General features: G+C 40.1%; 1 protein-coding gene across 1 annotated transcript; it reads left to right on the forward strand.

Moving 5' to 3' along the window:
- The first annotated feature begins 4,848 nt into the window (after positions 1-4,848).
- On the forward strand, positions 4,849-14,292 carry LOC308665415 (uncharacterized protein). The gene is made up of 4 exons (XM_081323428.1): positions 4,849-4,973; positions 7,789-9,177; positions 11,009-11,114; positions 13,830-14,292. The coding sequence occupies exons 1-4, from the start codon at positions 4,871-4,873 to the stop codon at positions 14,017-14,019; spliced, it is 1,788 nt and encodes a 595-aa protein (XP_081179554.1). The 5' UTR covers positions 4,849-4,870; the 3' UTR covers positions 14,020-14,292.
- The last annotated feature ends 8,731 nt before the right edge of the window (positions 14,293-23,023 follow it).

Below are 23,023 nucleotides of genomic sequence, written 5' to 3' on the forward strand. Positions count from 1 at the left end.
TGCCCAGATTGTGATCATGTGACTGCAGTGGTGCTGGGATGGCCAGAACCTTGAGGACTGGTCAAAAGTGCCACTTGTTCAATGTTGCTGTAACTTTTGCTGAATGAGTAGTTATCTGAAGGCTACCTGTACAATCAACATGAAATTAAAACTGCTGGCATAAACAAAATTGATGATCATGTTGATATGGACTAAATTGGCAAGAAGGCAGACTATAAGTCAAAATATGGCATTTTTTCCAATTTCAGAGTTGGATTGTTACCTGCCATCCTTGTGAGATGGGCAGCTATATAAATTCAATAAACAAATAAAAACCAATTTGCCATGGAGTTGTTTTTCATGGAAACTGTATATAACACAACATCACTAGCAATGTGCTCACTTTGGTTGAACATAAATCACTCATACTAGAGGACAGAAGTCTATATGTCTGGTGCATATTGTGAATTCTCAAAATAACCATAATGATGTGAAGTGCCATGTACTGAATTATTTACCACACAAGAGCACTATTGAGTTTCTGTTCCAGCACCAAATATGAAGGTAGACATTCTGACCAAGCTCTTGATCAGAGATTAGCATGGAGATCTTACCACACAAATAAATCTTGGGAAATGACCCATATGTTGATAAGTAGTAGTGTTGGAACAATAGCAACAAGAGTTGGAGCAAGACTACATTTAGATAAAAAGGAGAAAGTTGGTCTCAGCTTAAGGCTGTAACTGGGATTGGAATCTCAGTCACTGAGGGAAGCAGTCATTAAGGGGGACACCTATGTGACTGCCCATGTGACTGATTCATTCAATGAGTTCAATCCCAACACTCTTAGTTGTGGTTGTTAAGCTATTGCACAGATCGTTAAGCAAATAAAGTTCCAGTTAAAGAGTTGGGGAGCTTCTGGGTAATGAGGAGACCCTGGGAGGCTCTAGTCAGGAGCTGAAAATCCTCCCTGCCAAAATCCAAACAGGATTTTCAGCCCCTGAACAGAGAAACATTTGTGTGAGGCCTGCACTGGGCTTCCCAGGGCCTCTTGCCTGTGAATAATAGGTGTATACAATTGACTGACTTTACAATTTTTTTAGCAAGTTCCAATCAAATTAAGAGCAGGGCACATAAAATATATAACTAATAAAATATGCAATGGAAATTTAGTACATTGGAAATGCCATTAAGTTAGACTAGCTTAAGGACCAAACTCACTGGAACAATGCTGCTTTGATTAGTTTTCAAATGCACATACAGTAGGGACCTTCCTTTCCTCCAAGGGAGAATGTTACATAAAATTAGGGTACTATTTCTTTTCCCACAATGAACTAGATATTTAACTGAATAAGAAAATGAGAATATTTGTCGCTCAGGGTTGAATTGTGGCGTCCTTGTGCTCTCTGAGCTTGGTTGTTTGCTTGCAGATGTTTAACTATCCAAGGATGTAACATCTTCAATGAGAATTAGTATAGGATTTGTTCCCTGTTTATTGTCTTTTAAGAGACAATAAAAAGCTAAGACGTTTATGGAGATTCTTAGTCTTCCAAGTCATGGTTGTCCCAAAGGTGATTTTTCAAAAGGCAAGTGCTTTGTTTTTTGCTTGAAGACATTTTACTTCTCATCCAAGAAGCTCCTTCAGTTCTGAATGAATGGTGGAGAATGGAAGGATTTATATTCCTTGCGGTCATCTGATCATTAGCACTCTTTTGGAGAGTTGTTGAGGCCACTTGGTGGAGTGCAAATGAGTGTGGAACCTACTTAGAACTGCTGAAAGGATTGTGTTGTAAACAGGAGATAGATGGTGTCGTATCCCTCCCCCTCTATGCAGTACAATGCAGTGAGACATGTACAGATCTGTACATTGGAGAAACAAAACAACCACTTCATAAATAAATGGCATAACATAGGAGAATAAACTCATCAGGACAAGATTCAGGGGTCCATCTGCGTTTGAAAGACAAAGGTCACTCTTTTGAAGACAGCAAAATCCACATTCTGGACAGAGGACCACTAGTTTGAAAGAGGGGTCAAAGAGGCTACACACATCAAGACTGATCAGAACTCTCTCAACAGAGGGAAGGGATAGGACACCACCCATCTCCTGTTTTCAACACAGTCCTTTCAGCAGTTCCAAGAAGGTTCCACACCCATTTACACTATTCAGGTGACCCTGAGGGCACAGATAAAACTTCCAAGTCTCAACAATTCTCAGATGACAACCAGATGACTGCATGGAATATAAATTCTTTCATTCTCCTTCATTTAGTCAGAACTGAAGAAGCTCCTTGGATAAGAAGTAAAATGTCTTCAAGGAAAAGCAAAGTCCAGCTGCCTTTTGGAAAAGAACCTTTGGTAATAAGAAGGAAACAAAAAGACTGGAACACATCCTCTCCAGCTCAAACACCCAGATAAGCAGGGATTAATACCAGACAAAAAATCACATAGAAATCAATACCCGAATCAAGGAACTATCAAGAACAAAGCCACACCCACAAACAGTGGCAGGGCAAGCTACTATATATAAAGGAGCAAACTACTTGCACTGGTGATGTTACCTAGTTGGGTACTGTAATAAAATGTATGAAAGCAAGCAATCAAGCTCAAAGAGCACTACAGACTCCACAAATGTATACCTTCTAGTACATGCAACTTTTAAAATTGTTATTCTGTCAGCTTAATATGACGAAACAAAGGAAGAGGGAGATCAAATTAGACAGTAGAGTAGTTGTCATATTCTATTTAACAGTTAATACAAAATCTGAAGAAAAACATAAATATATTAAGGCCAAGAAAAAAATAGTTGGAATGCTGAACTGAAATATTGTATTGTAAAACTTGTAAGTTATATGAAGAAAATTGGCTAAAGTATTGTTCAAATACTTTAAAATAAAGCCTTAATCTTTTCTTTGAAAAATAGAGCTGAAATATTTTTTGGACAAAATCACTTCAAATATACAAATAAATACGGTATATTATGTTTGAGAGAGCACCATCTTGTGGGCAGAACTGATAATTTGTATAGTATAAAACTGGCAGTGGAGAACCCAAATAATCATTACTGTGATTACTATTTCAAAAATAATACTATGTATTACCTTTAATATGAAAATATCAGGGCTGAACAGTGAATATACATCAGTTGATTTTATTTGAACTTCTGATTTTGAAGCCATGTATCATTAATGTGGAACAATAAAAAAATTAAAATGTACAATATTGCAGAGAATTCTGTCAGAAATAAATTAGCATCTTAAAAGCCAATCCTACAGGTGTCTATTCAAAAGTAGCTCTGCTGAATTTAAAGGGACTGGTCAATAGGTAGGAGACTGCATCCTAATGTTAGTTGTCAAAAATGATATTCTCATTGATCAGGTATATTTGACCAGTACCCCCAAATCGGTACTGGTCGGTGGCCTATTAGGAACCAGGACATAGAACTGGAAGTGAGCGGTGGGCGAGCAAGCAAAACCGAAACCATCTCCCTCCTCCCCAGTCCACGGAAAAATTTTCTTTCATGAAACCAGTTTCAGGTGCCAAAAAGATTGGGGACTGCTGCTTTAGGCCAATCACTCTCTCAGCCCAATCCCCCTCACAGGGTTGTTGTTTTGGGAAAAATAGAAGGAAGAAAGAGGTATGTTGGTCATCCTGAGTTATTTATAAGACGCCTAGAATCACTTTATAGGGGAGATGGGCGGCATAAAAATTTAATAAATGAAAACAAAATATAAAAATAATAAAGTGGGATGGATGGATTGATAGATAGATATAGACTATTACAAAAACAGAATAGTTGCAAGTGGAAAATATTCCAAACAGGCCTCCATAAACTCAGTTACATGAGATTTTTGATTGTTTGCCATAATCAGTGTTGACTCTTAATGATTAGACAGATAGATTTTCTTCATGATTAACTGTTCCTAACTTTCATATCTTCCAATGGTGCACTCATTGCCGCAGTAACTGAGTCCATCCATCTTTCCCAGTTTTATAGACTTCCCAAGAGTTAAGTCTTTGTATTACGTGTCTAAAAATGAGAGAAAACAATGGCTAAAACAGAGCTTTTTGGGAAACCTCTCAGTGCTGCTTCTTGGATTGTTTTTATTTCTCTGAATTATCTGCCTTCACAATTTAAATCTGAACACTTCTGCTCTTCCTAGGAAATTTATCAAGATACAAAAGATACGGACATTAATAGCAACCGACGGACGCGGTGGGGGGGGGGAACCGCGTTGAAGCCTTGGTGGAGCAGTGGGCTAATGCCTCCTTAAGTAACACCAGCTGCCTGCAATTAGTGCAAGTTCGCATCCCACCAGGCTCAAGGTTGACTCAGCCTTCCATCCTTCCGAGGTAGGTAAAATGAGGACCCAGATTGTTGGGGGCAATAAGCTGACTTTGTAATAATGCCGCTTAGGGGGGCCCCCGAAAGCCCTAATAAGCAGGCATATACATAGAATGAAGGCTACTGCTAAGCTTGTAAGCCGCCCTGAGTCTTCGGAGAAGGGCGGGATATAAATGGAATTAAAATAAAAAATAAAAAAAAATTCACTTTTGACGTTTCGGTCTTTCAACAGAATCAGAGACCAGGTAAGTAATTTTTAAAAAGCGTTTATTTGAATCGTCTTCTTAGGGCAGATACAGCACCTGAGCCTTCAACGACACACTCTCGAAATGCGTTAGGACAGCGGGCTGCCTGAAGCCCCGCCCCGCTCGCGCTACCTTAACAACAAGCGCGTTGACAAGCCCGCCAATTTCTTCGCGCGCGAGGTCAGAATCGTCGCGGGAGCCTCTCTCGCCGTCTCTTGTGGCGTTCGCTTGTTCGTTCAGCTCGACGGACCGTTAGAGCCGCCATGGCGGGCTGGGAGAAGTTCGTGCGCGGAAAAAAGCCATGCTAAGAGCTGGAGCCCTTATGGTCGCATTCCTAGTTCTGGCGCCGTTCACGGAGTGGCGCGAACGAGGCCGTCTGCTTCTCCTCTGTGAAGCGTGGCCAGGTGAGGACCATATAAAACCTAACTGCTTCAGCTGAACGGCTGGGAATTATGGATCGGTCGCGAAGGTTTTATTCTCTCGGAAGGCGCTAAGTTGAGGAAAGCATGAGAGTCTTCGGCGGATGAGGAGCTTAGTAGAATTTGAAAGTCCTCCTTTGTAAATAAGAGTGTGAAGTTAAAAGTAATGACTTTAAGCGTCTAAATAAATACGGGAGATTAGTAGTTGGGTTCCAGTTTAATAGTTCTTGCCATTCTCAATATGAGAGAATCGGCATAAAAGCAACCTGGTTCAATGCTATGAATGACTTTAAAATCTGAGAATGAAAATATTTGTAGTTTGGACTTGGAGTTTTAATGAGTTAGTTTTATACTATTGTAGATACGGCGGAACTGAAACTTTATCTGTTCTGTGGTGGAAATCAGATACTATATCAGAATTGAAATAATAAATCCATTGTATATCTGAAATAAGTAAAAATCTGCATTACACTGTGAATATTGGATACCTATTTAAGCAACTGCTGAGAATGGCATCTAGAAATTTTGATTGCTCAACTTTTCATTAAGTAATAGAAAAACCACTGGACCTTGGTAAAAACTACCCAAGAATCTACAATATTACTTTTGTAGAACAGTCAAATTTACTGCCAAAAGGGGATACTTTAAGCGCCATAAGGATCAGGTGAGAAGGAAAGTCTTCTTTAAAAGGTTTACAAAACTGCAGCTGATGCAAATTTTATGGGAGATGGGCTTTCTCACAAACACTGCAGCCTCAGTGCATGTACAGTATGAAGTCTTCAAGGCCTTGCAGAAGGCCTGCAGGATCAGGGTCAATCTGATCTCTAGAGGGATGTTTCAGAGGGCTGGTGTCATGGCAAAAAAGGCTCTCCTCTTGAGTCAAATGCCACTTCTTAGCAGATGGCATCTAGAGCATTCCCCTTCTGCTGGACTGAATGAGATGAGTAGAAAAAACTGGGGAGAGATGGTCCCATAAGGTTTAAAGGTGACTACCACCACCTTGAATTTCATCCAGAAACATACTGATAGCCAGTGCAGCTCACATAATAATAGTAGAGGTGACCTATGCACCAAACAACAGGCAATTTTAAGACAACTTGACTTAATAAGATAATAATATAAGAACCTGTTTGGTCTAGTGCAGACATGTCAAACACAAGGCCCGGGGGCCGGATGCGGCCCGCAAAGTGGTTTCATGTGGCCCGCGAAGCCATCCTGGAAACAGTGAGGGAACAGCCCCCACTGCCTTGGCCCTGGCCCAGAGACCCTCCTTCTGCCAGAGACCCTCAGATCTGTCCCACTCCTGATCAGGCCCCCATAGGCACCCTTGATGCGAACGATGTAGAGCTGGCCACGCCCACCCAGTAGGCCATACGCACTCTAGCCATGCCCACCCAGTAGGCCACGCCCACCCTGGCCATACCCACCCGGCCCCCTGAGAGCAACCGCAATGCTGAAGTGGCCCTCAATGAAATTGAGTTTGACACCCCTGGTCTAGTGGTTAAGGCATCAGGCTAGAAAGCAAGAGACTGAGTTCAAGTCCCACCTTAGACATGAAAGGCAACTGGTTACATTGGGCCAGTCACTCTTTCCCAGTCCAATTAGCCTCACAGAGTGGTTGTGGGGAAATAGCAGGAAGAAGGTACATTCTACATGTGTGCTGCCTTGAGTTATTTGTAGAAATAATAAAGATGGAATGTAAATAAACAAATAGCTCACCCTGCTGCATTTTATATTGACTGAAATGCTCTTCAGGGGTAGTCTCATGTAGAACACGTGGCAGTTTTGGAATCAAAGGCCACTAGAGCATAAGTGACTGAATATGCCTCTTTGTCCAGAAATGGTGCATAATCCAAAAGCTGTGCAAAGGCCATCTGAGCTATGGCTGCCACCTTTTATTTGAGCAGAATCTGTGAGTCTGGGAGGATTCCACTGACAGTGCTGATTCTGTCTGAGGCAGAATCAAAGATGAAAAGTCCAAAAACCTAGACCTGTTTGGCCTTGCTAGGGTAGAGCTGAAACCTGATATTTGTTTCTAGCACTGAGAAAAATCTCTATGGCATCACTCAGACAACCTGAGGTAGAGATAAGATAAGATAACCTTTATTGTCATTTTTTTTAACTGTAGGCACAACAGTACACATCAAAAATGAAATTTAGTTGCCCACTCTCAAAGTGATACACTACACACACCTAAACATACTATATAGATACTATATGTATAGACCCACACCCCTAATGCTGTATGGAATAAAACTATATAAAGCTGGTATTGTCTTACTGATGAAACGTCATAGGATGGCCTCATCCAGCAGGTTTAAGAAGACATTGATGGGAAAAAGCACTGAGCCCTGAGACATCCCAAAGGATAGGGACTGCAGGTTGAACTTCTTCCTGCCCTAACAACACAACTGGAATTGACCTCAGAAAGAAACCAAACCAGTAATACAATGCATCCCCAATTCTCAGAGTCTGGCCAGGAGGATGATATTGAAACTTGATGGTATTGAAAGCTGCCGAGTAATCAAAAATAAGGATGGATGCATCACCCCATACCATTTCCATAGACATCCAAATTGCTTTTATAGTTACAATTTTAAACCTAAGCAAGTTAATCTAATGTAATAACGTTAAAAATCTCTGAAACATTTGTTGGTATATAGTATCACATGCCCTATAAGGGAGCTATTTTGTTCAAAACAATTACTGTTATTAAAACAAGTCTTAGAATATAATCCTGACTTTATGATAATGTGATTTGAAATATTTAATTAAACTAGGGTTATTTGTTTTGTTGCAGGGCATTTAAAAGAGCATCAACAATTATTAATAACATCTGATAATGATTCATACAAAATATCAGTGAATAGAATCTTAGAACAGTCTACACTGAAAAAGGACAACAGAAATTACAAAAGCTTCAGAATGAATTTCAAAATTCATGGCAAAAGTGCCATTAAGAACCATCAACAAAAATATGCAGTTCTGTTTAAAATAAATCTATATTTAGTTGGAGACAGAAAAACAAGCATACAAATTTCAAAAAAGCATTTAATAACATTTAGTAACATTCTGAGGGAAAGAAATTATTTAAGGAGACTCAATATGTTGATCAATGCAAATCTTAAAAATTGTAAAGTAAAAATGAATTGGCATACTAATGTGAGAAAGATATTTGAAGATAACAAATCACATGCATCATATTTTGAAAATGGATGTAAATACATGGAAACCAGATCACCAATGAGTTATATGGCACATCAAGCAAATATACTAAGAAGTGAAGAACTGTTACAAAAAAGTCAGAAAAGCTTGGGAAGTATTATAATATTAAAATTTATAAAGCAACATAAAGGAAAAGAGCATATTGAAGCAAATATTTTAAAAGAAAAATGTAAAAATAGTGTTGATAGATTTTTAGCTTCTGTAAAAGAAAAAATTTGTAAAGTGAATACAAATGAGTACATTAAAAATTTGCACAGAATAGTTTCTGATGAACAGAAAATATTTAATAGAGAAAGAAATACATATATAGGATTTAAAAGTTTACAACAGGAAAAAAATATTAAAGAAAAAATCAAGATGTGGAAACAGAAAACAAGAAATAAACAATCAATTTATTCAAATCAGAAGCTTCAGTTCAGACATTTATTCACTTATCAAAGAAACAGTCACATACAGAAAGTATACTCAACTCATAAAAAGATGTTTAACATTCAAAAGAAAAACCCTGTGTTTCAAACAAAAAATTATAAAGACAAATATTTAATACCAAAATGGGGCAGTATTCTCAGAAAAGAAAGTAAATTTGGAGAAAATGAAAGGGGGACTTTGTTCAAAAATTGCTATATGCATTTTTCCACAATAAATCTTAAGTTTTTAACAATTACAATCTGTATGAAGCAAGAATTTTTTAGCTCAAAGAAATATCAGACAAAGCAATTAATCAAAGTGAAAAAAATGTTGCGATATCTGTTGCCATCTTCAGAAAGAGTTAAAAAGTATTTTAGTCTTAGTCCAAAAGCACTTGAAATGTCATCTCTAAAAATACCGATGGTAAAATGGCTTGTTAAAAAAGAGGGTTTTCCAGACTTAATCTACTTCTACAAAGATATTTTTAATGGCTCATCGTCAACTGTTGAAAGAACCAAGCGATCAGCAAAACATAAAACTGAATCAATATCAGTAGGTAGGTTTATTTTTGTGTTCATTGTATATATTTTTAAAGAAATAATAGCTTTAATATAGTTAAATGTATAAATTGAATAACTTCTTCAGTTTAAAAGTATCATTGATCAATAAACTTATTTATATCCAGTTTTGTAAATTTAAAAAGGAAAGAAACTGGTTTCATATCCTACATATAGTAAATTCTCCATGGCAACCAACAAAAGGATTTCAAATCTAGTGAACATTGATTCTGACCTGATGAAGCAAATTATTAACATAAAAATTATGTATCACTTAAATTCATATATATTGAATTATTAGCATAAATCGTAAGTGATATTTCTTATTGTTTTGGGGGTTGGCTAATTTTATCAATCTTTCTCCCTTCAGACTTCTGTAGCAATTCTAAAGATCTTCCAGACCTAAAACGTTTTGGGTAATGGGAGCTGTAGAGAAGATAATTGGAAAATCTGTTTTACAAAGTCTGTTCCAATCATAGAAAGGGTATTAAAACTCAAGCAGGCCTGTTTAAAAAATTGCCTATTGCTGTATTATATTACTCCTCCTTGTCCTGTTACATTTAGAAGAAACTGTTATGGTCCATAGTCCCATCAGAAATTTAGCTTATTTTTTTATTGGAGATGCTGAGATTTTCCTTGTCATTTCTTAAAGTGGTATAGTTAATGTAGAGTGTCAGAATAAAGTTAACAATCTGAACAAAGATGGGCTCAGATATCCCACCCTATTAAAGTATAAGACACTACCCCACACTTATTGTCTGCTCAGCTTATGGCTGTTTTACATTCAGGAATAAAAGCTCTAGTCTCCCTGATCCTATCTAGAAACTCCCTGATTAGGAAGTCAAAGCTCTTCTTCCACACAGATACTTCAACAGAAATAACTACGTAGAAGGTAATTAGAAGAAGAATAAGAAGCTTAATGCAGTTGTTTTCTGCATCAGTAATATCAATGGCAATTCTGGCTCAAATGATCTTGGTAAATGGGGAAAAAAGATAAGTGAAGCAAATCACCCCAGACAAGTTCCACAAAAATAATATACAACAATGGATTCCTAAATGTTCCCCATTTGTGAACAATGGAAAGAATGAGATGTTTTAAAAAATAAAGGATAAAATGAGTCCTTTAAATATTTTGTAGGTTTAAGATATAAACTTTACCTCTTAGTCTCCCTCCCAAAAAGGGTCCTGGCCACTTTTTGAATATGATTCACTATATCATGCTGTAGCTCTTGCACTTTATTATATGAAATGAAGACCTTCAGCAAATTTCTGACTAATGCTGAACTATCTGACTTCTGGCATAAAGTTCTATTAATACACATTTCCATCCTTGCATACTTATGTTGGAATGGAGATTGTAATTGTTTAATTGTCATAAACATCAAAATGAATAATGGATTTTATAAAATGCAGGACTTCTGAAATACTCAAAGCTATATAATTTATTCAAAAATGGGACACCTGCACAGCTATTAGGATGACATGAGATTTGCTTGAAAGTCATAGCAGAGATGCTGAATTCTATTATTATTCTAACCATCCCTTTCCAATCACATTTATCTTTCTTTGCTTCTGATTTTGGAGTCCAGCCGGAAAAAACTAGGAGGCCATGCATTGTGGAATAACGAATAATGGTGAAGAGTTAGCACCATTCCTTTACTGAAAATTGCCCTTCTTCACAGTCATGCAGCAGATAGGACTACATTTAATCATGTGGGCTTACTCTGAATAAACATGATTTTAGGGCAATTACAATGGAAGAGATCTTAAAAATTATAAATCTAAAATGAAGTACATAATATTTTAACATTAACTTTTTTATTTATTTAGGTGCTTTGCAACATTTAAGCAACGCTCTTATAGCTGGTGCTACAATTTTTGGAATAGCTCTGTTTATTATTGTGTTAATAGGATTTTACCTCTACCTTAAAAGAAGGTAAGTTAATGGTTTTACAATTTGTTTCAAACATTTCAAACAGACTACAGGTAGTCCTCGACTTACAACGACAATTGAGTCCAACATTTTTGTTGAGTGAGACAGTTAAGTGAATTTTGCCCCATTTTATGACCTTTCTTGCCATAGTTAAGCGAATCACTTCAGTTAAGTTAGTAAGATTGTTAAGTGAATCTAGCTTCCCCATTGACTTTGCTTGTCAGAAGGTTGCAAAAGGTGATCATGCTACTGTCATAAATATGAACCAACTGCCAAGCATCTGAATTTTGATCTCATGACCATGGGAATGCTGCAACAGTTTTAAGTGTGAGAATGGTCATAAGTCATTTTCAATGATGTAACTTTGAATGGTCCCCAAATGAACTGTAAATTGCGGACTACTACTATTACTATTTGATTTGATTTGATTTGATTAAATTTATATGCCGCCCTTCTCCGTGAGGACTCGGCAGCTCACAACCATAAAAATTAAAAAACAAAATAAAAAATTTAAAAAATAATTAAACAATAGATGCAATAAATACAAGACCCAGTAAAAAGCCTAATTAAAAAACATAGTCCAGGCCCGCTTGTTGGAACAACCAGGTCTTCAAGTCACGGCGGAAGGACCGAAGGTCAGGGGCCGTCTGTAGCTCCGGGGGTAGTTCATTCCAGAGGGTCGGCGCGCCCACAGAGAAGGCTCTCTCCCTGGGGGTCGCCAGCTGGCATTGCCTGGCCAACGGCACCCTGAGGAGGCCGACTCTGTGGGAGCGAACCGGGCGATGGGAGGTTGACAATGGCAGCAGGTGGTCTCGCAAGTACCCCGGGCCTAATACAGTATTGCTTAATACCAGATTAATATACAACACAAATCCTAACTTATTTAATAACATATGTATTGAGATTATTTGGACAAAGGAATATTTTTAGAATGAAATGTAATGAAAATTAGATAAAATTTGGTCTGTTAGAGCAGGGGTCTCCAGCCCTGGGTTGTGGCCCACTACTGGGCCTTCAGCCGTTTGGAAACTGGCCAGGCCTGCCACTTGTAGAAATGGAGTGCATGCGTGTGCACTCACCCACCTCTCATGTAGAATCATCCCCTCTCCCCCCCCCCACCAGCCAGCAAAGCTGGAAAGGTTGGGGAACTCGGTTAGAGAGTATCTCCAGATAAAAGAGTACTTTATTTGGAAAAAACTTGCTTTCTAACCTTAAATGAAATGAGATTACACTTTAGTTATGAACTCAACGCAGTTTAACTCAAGTGCTTTTTTCTTTTAACAAAATGCATATTTTTTTAATCATTTACCTTGTAAAGTAGTAATACCTTTATTATGGTCCATTACTAGTATCTTGGAAGTCCCAAAGGTGCTTTCTCAAGAGGCAACTGGACTTTCTTGTTTTTCTTTGAAGACGTTTCACTTCTCATCCAAGAAGCTTCTTCAGCTCTAAAGAAAACGTTTTTTGGATGAGAAGCAAAACTCCATAGACATTTAGTACCTTGGCAGTTGAGAATCAATGTATCTTTTCTATCAGACTTGCAATTACATTGCAGAAATATATTCTGGTAGCTTCAATCTTCCAGCAAATTTTAGTTAACATCTATTTAGATCTGTTTGAATATTGCCGTTATTATTATTTAAAAATAATAAATAGTAATAAATATAAATAATAAAGTAAATCTTTTTTATTTTCAAAAATAACAACCCGTCATGCAGTGTTCTCTCAGTCTTTTGTGTCATATAATGGCATTTTGAAAATAGTGTGTCTTCATTGAAACACACCTGTTTTTCTTTTTAAGGTAAAAAACATGATTTTCTGATGGTAATTTTTATTACTTGACAGATCAGAGGTTGCTGTGGTTGCTATACATAGCTAGGGATTGTGTGTGGGGGGCATGCGTTCACTCATGTGACAGCCCAATTTTACGACCTTGTTTGCAGTGGTCATAAAGTGACCTACATGGTCGTTAAGTGAAGGACATTGTCATTAAGTGAATCAATTGTTTGCATGGCCCAGTCTTGCCAAAAACCAGAAGTAAAGGCAGTTTGGGGCAAAGATATTGTAAATACCCCTGGGAAGTCTGTTGTAAGTGGTTTCTAAATGACTGGTGTGAGTTAAATTTCCTTATTGTGCTTCAAATTTACGCTGGAAGTATAATCAGTAAGTGGGGTTATTTTACCATGCTTGGTATATGTGAAAATGACTAGAGAGTTTTGGACTCAATTACATATCTTAATTCAGAAGATTTTTAAGAGTAATATAAAATTGAAACCAGAGGCTTTTCTTTTGGAACTGATCAGTAATCATCTGGAAAAAAGTCACGGAGCTTTGTTTTTATACATGATAACTGCAGTGCAAAGGTGAAAAATCTGACATTACCCCCAATGGAAGAATGGATGGTGAAGATGATGGAAATTTCTGAGGTGGCCAAACTGACAGCTTTGATTAGAGAAAAGACATCTATGTTCAATACTTAGGCAAATTCCATAGACTTTTTGTCTATAAGGATCTACTTTATATTTTTTTTCTTCTTTATATTTTTTTCTGCACTTTTGATTTCATCCTTTTCCTCTCTTTCCTTTTTTGCTAAATGCTTTCATCTTAGTATGATGAGCAAATCAAAGAAATCTTTAGTTTTATATATTTTTTATTACAAAATTTAGTACAAAAATGTTCAGTTTTTGTATTTAATCATATATTTTTTAAATATTTCAGACTAGTTTTAGAATTTTTCAATACTGTTTTGAAAGATGGGAAATCCTCTCGCAAGTCTAAATCTACTGATTCTCAAGGTTATGCCCCTATTTCTGTTTCACAGAATTTTAATTTTGTACAACCAAAGGTAAGATACAGTACTTTAATAGTTATAAAAAAAGAACTCTTAATATATGTGGCTTCTCTTTAGATTCACAATATTCTGAGGCTAATTAAAATTATAAACATGCTTGTATAAATTCACAATAGGAGTTACTCATTTGGGTGATATAAATAAATACAGAATACTACTAGGCAGAAAATTGACACATACAATATATAATTGTGAAATCTCAATGAGTGAATCCCAATAGAATAGATTGGAATTGGTTAGAATATTGTACCAGATACACAAGTACATTGCACCTATATTCCACAGCTTTGATAAAGCCAGATGTTGCTAATAATTCATATTCAGCCTATAAGTATGTATAGAGCCAAAACACATCTACATTGTTAATAATAATGGAACCATAATGGAATCTGACAGTGACATAAATATATTATTTTTGGTATACAGATTTTTTCAATTTATATTTAATATTTTTTTAAAAAAAATAATTTCTTTTAATGCAGTTATAATAGAAAAAGACATACTAAACTGTTGGTTATACATGTTACATTTAAAAAACACTTCTCCCTCCAAAGGGATATGAAAAGTCCAGTAGTAATTGATACATCAAAATTAGTTTTAAGAATCTGATATTTCCTTGGCTTCTTTAGTGCCTGGTCAATAAAATTTGAATGTTTCTAACATAGCACTAAAGGCTTTCGGATACCGTGCAACTCTGTTGTGAAAGCAATTTTATACTGTGGTGATAGGCTATGTATTTTATTCTCTATATTCTAAATGCAGCATAGCCCATTTAGTATCAATTATATTGATTTATGAAATACAGGTAGTCCTTGACTTAAAACCATTTAATTTTTTTATTTATTTAATTATAATTACATTATAATAAAAGATTTGTTAATCTTCAACATATTTTAATATTTAATAGTTAATACAGGATGAGGCATACCTAATAACTCCAGCATTAGAAAAATTCTTAATACAGTTTGTTTAACATAATGTTGATGCTTTGATTATCTTTTTTATATTTAATAGGACTCAAGAAAAAAACAGACAGCAGGTATAAACAGTTTCTAAGAATGTAATCTACAAAGAATATATATTGCTAAGAGAGTTTTGCAAAGTAAAGTGAATATGTTAAATGTACCGTATATACTTGAGTATAAGCCGAATTTTTCAGCCCACTTTTTGGGCTGAAAAATTCCACTTCGGCTTATACTCCAGTCAACAAAAAAACTTACCGAGGACTTGTGCGCGGCCGAGGCTTTGGTGCTTCCGGGATCGCGCGCACCTCTCCCAAGCCACCGCCGTCCGAGACCTGCCGAAGTTTGGGGAGGTTTGGGGAGGTGCGCGCGCACCTCCCCAAACCTCCCCAAATGTCGGCAGGTCTCCGTTCCTCCGCGCCCTGCCTGCCTGCTTCTTTCCGCGCGCACCTCCCCAAACCTCCCCAAATGTCGGCAGGTCTCCGTTCCTCCGCGCCCTGCCTGCCTGCTTCTTTCCGCAGCGGAAAGAAGCAGGCAGGCAGGGCGCGGAGGAACGGAGACCTGCCGACGTTTGGGGAGGTTTGGGCGCCTCCCCAAACCTCCCCAGGTCTCCGTTCCTCCTGCCGACGTTTGGGGAGGTTTGGGCGCCTCCCCAAACCTCCCCAAACGTCGGCAGGTCTCCGTTCCTCCTGCCGACGTTTGGGGAGGTTTGGGCGCCTCCCCAAACCTCCCCAGGTCTCCGTTCCTCCGCGCAGACCTGCCGACGTTTGGGGAGGTTTGTATATGTATGTATGTGTATATATATCTATATATCTATATCAAGGGTCAGCAACCTGAAACAGCAAAAGAGCCACTCGGAACTGGTTCCGTCACACACAAAAAAGTGGGAGCCGCAAAATGTGCACGCACATGCGTATGTGCATGTGCAGAACAAGGCAAAACGTGCACCAGCCCTGCCCCCATCCACCTCTAGTGCCGTCCTGGCTTTTCCTCCCTCAGAAAAAACTGCTCTCCCCCCGCCCTGCGCTCTCTCTCTCTGGGACTTTTTTCTTTCCGCCTTTTGTGAAGCTTCGGGATCAGCTCCTGCCCTGGATTGCTTGCACTGCCGATCCTCGGCATCCCCGACACCCGCGTTGCATCCTGAGCCGCACGCACCTGTCGCTGCCTGGTGCCGCCAGCTTACCGGGGGGGAGGGGGGACTTGCAGGCCGAGACGACCGCGGAGGGCTGCGCGAAGACGAGGAAGAAAACGGCCTTTCAGAGGATCCCGCCTGGGCCCCCCTCGGAGGCAAGGGGCCCTTCCCCAGCTGAAGGAAGCCTCGCAAACGTTTCCCGCAGTGCAACTCCTCCGAGCCGGGAAGCACCTGTGTAGAGGCAGGTCTCCCTGGCGACGAGCGCTGGGTTGCGGCGCCGCCTTCAGCCCGGAGCCACCTGAGTGCCCTGCCCCTCTCCCTGGGGCCTCCAAACCTCTGCGGCCCCGTTTGGAGCTGCTGCCTTCACGTTTCTTTCGGCCCAGAAAAAAACGCAGACAAAGGCAGCAGCTCTTCAAACAGGGCGGCGGAGGTTTGGAGAGCTACGCAGGTCTCCAAACCTCTGCCGCCCCGTTTGGAGAGCTGCTGCCTTCATCCGTGTTTCTTTCAAATGCGGACGAAGGCAGCAGCTGTCCAAATGGGGCAGCGGAGGTTTGGAGAGCTGCGCAGGTCTCCAAACCTCGGCCCCCCCATTTGGACAGCTGCTGCCTTCGTCTGTGTTTCTTTCAAACTCAGACGAAGGCAGCAGCTCTCCAAACGGGGCGGCGTAGGCGGTGCCCCATTTGGAGAGCTGCTGCCTTCGTCCGTGTTTCTTTCAAACTCAGACGAAGGCAGCAGCTCTCCAAACGGGGCGGCGGAGGCGGTGTCCCATTTGGAGAGCTGCTGCCTTCGCGTTTCGGGGCTAAAAGAAACACAGACGAAGGCAGCAGCTCTCCAAACCTCTGCTGCAGCTCTCCAAACCTCAGCTCTCCAAACCTCCGCCGCCCCGTTTGGAGAGCTGCTGCCTTTGCGTTTGAAAGAAACACGGATGAAGGCAGCTCTCCAAACCTCAGCTCTCCAAATCTCCGCCGCAGCTCTTCAAACATCAGCTCTCCAAACCGCGGCCCCGTTTGGATAGCTGCTGCCTTCGTGTTTGAAAGAAACACGGACAAAGGCAGCAGCTCTCCAAACGGGGCGGTGGGGGTTTGGAGAGCTGCTGCCTTCGTCCGCGTTTCGGGGCCAAAAGAAACGCGGACGAAGGCAGCAGCTCTCCAAACCTCTGCCGCAGCTCTCCAAACCTCAGCTCTCCAAACCTCCGCCACAGCTCTCCAAACCTCCGCCGCCCCATTCTCTCAATGGGGCTTTTTTACTCCCACTTTTTTTTCAGAACCGCACATGGCGGAGGAGGACTGGGAGTCGCAGGAGACGGCTTAAAGAGCCGCATGTGGCTCCGGAGCCGCAGGTTGCCGACCCATGATCTATATCTCTCTATGTCCATATCTATCTATCTATCTATCAAATAGGAAGAGCATACTGATCTCCACATATATTCCAGTAATTCTCAGTTAATGACCATTCATTCATTGACCATTCAAATTTATAACTGCTGAAAAGCAGTACTTATGACCAATCCTGAAGGTTCCAGCCATCACAGTGGCACCACAGTGACGTGATCTGGGCACTCCATAACCAGCCTGGATTCCCTTGTTTAACAAACTGGTGGTTCACCTGATACCAAGCAATCGCCATTGCTAAGTGATATGGTATTACATGATATGCTTTACGACTGCATTGTTTAGTGATGGAAACTCCAACCCTGATGGCTGTCATTAAGTGAAGATTACCTGTATAACCATTCCTCATTATTGGACATGGTGATTTAAGATTCTGGGAATTGTAGTTATGTAATGTGAGAAAATATTGTTGAACTAAGGATATGTCCATTTGTTAAGGGTATCTTACCTTTGGTTATATTTAAATCTGATTGTGTTAACTGGTACCAGATTTTCTTAAATATTAGAAATATATGCATACTGTATATGTCACATATGTGTCATATCTAGCATTTGAAAAATAAAGGTCTCTAAGATAACATATAGCAAATCACCAAATTATTGTTGTTGTTGTTGTTGTTAGCTGCGAAGTCGTGTCCGACCCATCGCAACCCTATGGACAACATTCCTCCAGGCCTTCCTGTCTTCTACCATCTTCTGGAGTCCATTTAAGCTCACGCCTACTGCTTCAGTGACTCCATCCAGCCACCTCATTCTCTGTCGTCCCCTTCTTCTCTTGCCCTCGATCTTTCCCAGCATTAGGCTCTTCTCCAGTGAGTCCTTCCTTCTCATTAGGTGGCCAAAGTATTTGAGTTTTAGCTTCAGGATCTGGCCTTCTAAAGAGCAGTCAGGATTGATCTCCTCTAGGACTGACCGGTTTGATCGCCTTGCAGTCCAAGGAACTCGTAGGAGTCTTCTCCAGCACGCAAATTATAATTTATTTATTTATTTTTATTTGGATTTATATACCGCCCCTCTCCGAAGGGACTCGGGGCGGTGTACAGGGCAATTAAAACGCTATAAACAACACACAATGTATAAAAATTAAAATGAAATTAAATCAAATAGCCCTAAACAATAAACACATTCTAAAATTTAAAAATTTAAAAATTTAAGATCTAAAATCCCAATCCCTCAGTCCAGGCCGGCAAGTTCAAATAGCCAAGTCTTCAGGTCGCGGCGAAACGAGCGAAGGTCGGGAGCCATCCGAAGCTCAACTGGAAGCTGATTCCAGAGGGCAGGCGCGCCCACAGAGAATGCTCTCCCCCTGGGAGCTGCCAGTCGACATTCCCTGACCGACGGCACCCTGAGGAGGCCCTCTCTGTGGGAGCGCACAGGGCGATGGGAAGTTAACGCCGGCAAGAGGTGCTCCTGTAAATAACCCGGACCCATGCCATTTAGGGCTTTATAGGTCATCACCAGCACCTTGAATCTCACTCGGAAGACAACTGGAAGCCAATGCAGCTCGCGGAGCAGAGGTGTTACATGGGAGTATCGGGAGACCCCCATCACAACTCGTGTGGCCGCATTCTGCACCAGCTGGAGCCTCCGAGTGGTATTCAAGGGCAGCCCCATGTAGAGAGCGTTGCAGTAGTCTATCTAAGAGGTCACGAGCGCATGAGTGACTGTGCGTAGGGCATCCCGGTCCAAATAGGGCCGCAACTGGCGCACCAGGCGAACCTGGGCAAAAGGCCCCCTAGTCACAGCTCCTATATGATCTTCAAAATTGAGCTGTGAATCAAGGAGGACACCCAAGTTGCGAGCCCTATCTACAGGGGGTAACACCTCACCCCCTATAGATAAAGATGGAATAGAATGGACAACCCGAGATGCCGGTACGCACAGCCACTCGGTCTTGTCGGTATTTAGACAAAGCCTGTTCCTCCCCATCCAGACCCTCACCACCTCCAGGCAACGGGACATCACGGAGAGGGTATCACTGAGTTGATCTGGGGTGGAAATAAAAAGCTGGGTATCATCAGCGTACTGATGATACCCCACCCCAAAACCATGATCTCGCCCAGCGGCTTCATGTAGATGTTGAACAGGAGAGGCGAGAGGACCGACCCCTGAGGAACTCCACAAACGAGAGGCCTCGAGGCCGACCTCTGTCCCCCTGTCAACACCGACTGCGAATGACCCAGAAGGTAGAAGGAGAACCACTGTAAAACAGTGCCACCCACTCCCAACCCCCTGAGGCGCCGCAGTAAGATACCATGGTTGATGGTATCAAAAGCCGCTGAGAGGTCTAATAGGACTAGGACAGAGGAGCAACCCGTCCCGAGCCCGCCAGAGATCGTTCACCAGTGTAACCAATGCCGTCTCCGTGCTGTACCCGGGCCTAAAGCCCGATTGGTAGGGGTCCAGATAATCCGCTTCCTCCAGGAACAGAGGAAGCTGATGAGCCACCACACTCTCAACAACCTTCGCTAAAAAGCGAAGGTTGGAGACCGGACGATAGTTATTTAAAATGGCCGGGTCCAGGGCAGGCTTCTTTAGGAGGAGCCTCACCACCGCCTCCTTCAAGGTGGCGGGGAAGCTGCCCTCTCTCAAAGAAGCAGTTATTACTGCCTGGAGCCAGCCTCATGTCCCCTCCCGCGCTGCATAAACCAGCCAGGAGGGGCACGGGTCCAGTAAACAAGTGGTGGAAGTCAGCCTCCCCATGATCCTGTCCACTTCTTCCGGAGTCACAGGATCGAATTCTTCCCAAGTAATATTCCCAAGACCGCTCGATTCCCCATCGTCAGACTCTGCCCAGTCGGAGTCTAATCCAGCCCGAATCTGAGCAATTTTATCCGCCAGATATTGACTAAATTCCTCGGCACGACCCTGCAGGGGCTCCTCCCTCACCTCCTGGTTCAGGAGGGAGCGAGTCACCCCAAACAGGGCGGCCGGGCGATTATCTGTGGACGCAATGAGGGCAGCGAAGTAATTTGATCATACTGTGCAGACTTTTCCTAGTGGATCAGAACTGTACAGTCAAAACATTATGACACTCTTGATTATCAGGTCAGTTTGTCATGGTATTAAAATAAAATTTAGGGTAACTTCTAGATATTTGTATGAACCATCAAATGTATTTTAAGAGATTAGGGTTAGAAATCTAAAATTCCTATCAATTTATTATGGTGCTATCAGGGCCATAGTAAACTTCTTAGGCCAATGATCAATTTCTCAAAAACCTCACAACTCATTCTCTGTGCTAATTTTAGAGATAAAATTACAGAAATAAATGAAGGTCAAAAGGAATCCATGAGAAATTAAAAGTGTGAGAACCCCGATCCAAATTATGAAGTTTGAGAGCTATTTTTGCGGTCTCTAGCACTGTTTAAATTTGGCTGTCAAATTATAATAACAAAATTCTCTGCCAAATTTCTCTGTTTCCCAAATTTTCTTTGGGAAACAGAAAGATAAACGTGCTAATTCACCAACATTATTGATGTACTATTAATATTTAACAGCAATTAATATTTAAAATAATCTCTTCATTCTCCATCCCCTTTGATACCATGTAATTGCCACATTTTCTGCTGAAAAAAAAATTAAAATTAAGGGTCCCGGGGTTCAAAGCGATTCTCTACCCCTATTCTAAATAATAAACCTTGTACCCATTTTCCTATGGCACAAATTTATTTAAAAAGCAGCTTTTCTACTTTGCTTTAAGAAATAAACATATTAGTGTTAATGCTTACATTAAATAGATGTGATGAAACCTAATATTTGAAAAATATTTTTATGCTGTACACAATAGAATTTGAATCCTAATAAGTTTTTCCCTTTCTTTTTTCCAATCTTAAGAATACTTTTGAGAAAAGCATTGTGAGGAAGGGGAAGATACTTGGAGCAAGGAGCTCCATTTTCTCTTTTTAGCTATTGAGGAGGTCCTCTTGGTCTTAAGCATGTCTTCATGAAAGATGAATAGGGTACTCCGTGAAATCTTACAAAGCAGGCAGATAGATAATGGAAGATAATGTAACATATCCAAAATAATTTTGCCCTGTCTGAGTTAAAGTTTTTATTTCTTATTTTTTAACATGATTTGATATATTCTTTGGTAACATTAGAGGGAAAAAATAATATATAGAGGAATTTTGGAATAGAAGATAGATATCAACTAGTATTCAAGTTAGTTTTACTATTATTAAAATAAGTTCGTTTTTAACATACATTTTTTAATGAACAATATTAACTGTTTCGTTACAGGTATAGAAGCCCATGCCAAAACCAAATCTGATCGTGTTACTATGAAAGACATATATGATAGCACCGATACAGAAGGAAGTTCAAAAAAGTCGCACAGAGGTTTGACTGTGAGATCCAGAGCATATGTGTTTCCATCCCGGTCCAATGCAAGTGTACAATCTTTCTGTGATGATGTTTGTGATATTTGCTCAGCGCAATTTTCTTTATCAGATGAATTTGTAGAAAAACCATATTCAAATCTGCTCAGCACTACTACCAAAGCAAAGGAAGCTGTTACTGTTGCATGTCAAACAAACCACTGTTTGAAAGATGAGCAAAACTACTGTATCAATACCAATATGTCACCGCAGCTCAAGAAACCAACTATTTCAAGATCAAAATCTGAAAATGATATCGTAAGGGCTTCTTCCAATAATACATCACGTCCAGTACAATCATTGACTCATGTTTCTGAAGTACAAAATCCATGATCATTATCTTTATATTACATTGAAAAGTTCTAATTAATCTTAAAATGTTGATTCAATTTTTTTGTAAAACAAATTTTTTAACTGAATACAGTTGCATTAAGAATAGCACACAAAGTTCTGTGACAGTCTTGTTCCAGCTTTATAGGAAGTTCTCCATTCTTGATGCTCCATTTTAAAAATGGCATTTCTGGTTAGGGTTAGACATTTTGAATCTCGGATATTTTGACCACAAAATGTTTTGTAGACTCACAATAGTGTGTGTGTGTGTGTGTGTACACAGATGCAACAACATAGCATCCATAGAACTTGTAGAATATATTGTATATGGGCTAAGGGAATATACTGTTAGAAGACCTATTCAAGATTTATTACGTCAAGATAAGACTCACCCTCTCTGGAGGTTGTTCAAATGATTTCAAACTCCCCTAGATATTCATGCATTCAATGCAGGTTCCTGTAAGCTATTTTGCACATTCAGTTACATTTATGCTTGCTTTCATGCAAGCAGGGATTCTGAGGCTATTTGGGGGAGTGTTATTATGATAAAACTGATTATTTCCTAACCAGAACCAGAAAGTACCCAAACCTTTCAAGTCCATCTGGGTGAATTCATGACATGTGAATCAATGGCATTCAATGCATTGACTGAGATTTTGTTCCTGTGGGTCATTGGCTTTTGTGGTAGCATCAAGAGTGAAACCTAACATCAGTAAACAGTGTTTTATTAATAAATAGTATATTGTGGCCTAAGAGAACATAGATTTTGATCATTTTTACTGTCAATGAAAAAAATTGTGATCTTATTCATGGGACTGAGACGCTTGCCATTACGTACTTTTTAATCAAAAACAAATATTTTATTTG

The sequence above is a fragment of the Vipera berus genome, assembly GCF_964194415.1.
Source record: "Vipera berus genome assembly, chromosome: 3".
Taxonomy (NCBI): Eukaryota; Metazoa; Chordata; class Lepidosauria; order Squamata; family Viperidae; genus Vipera; species Vipera berus.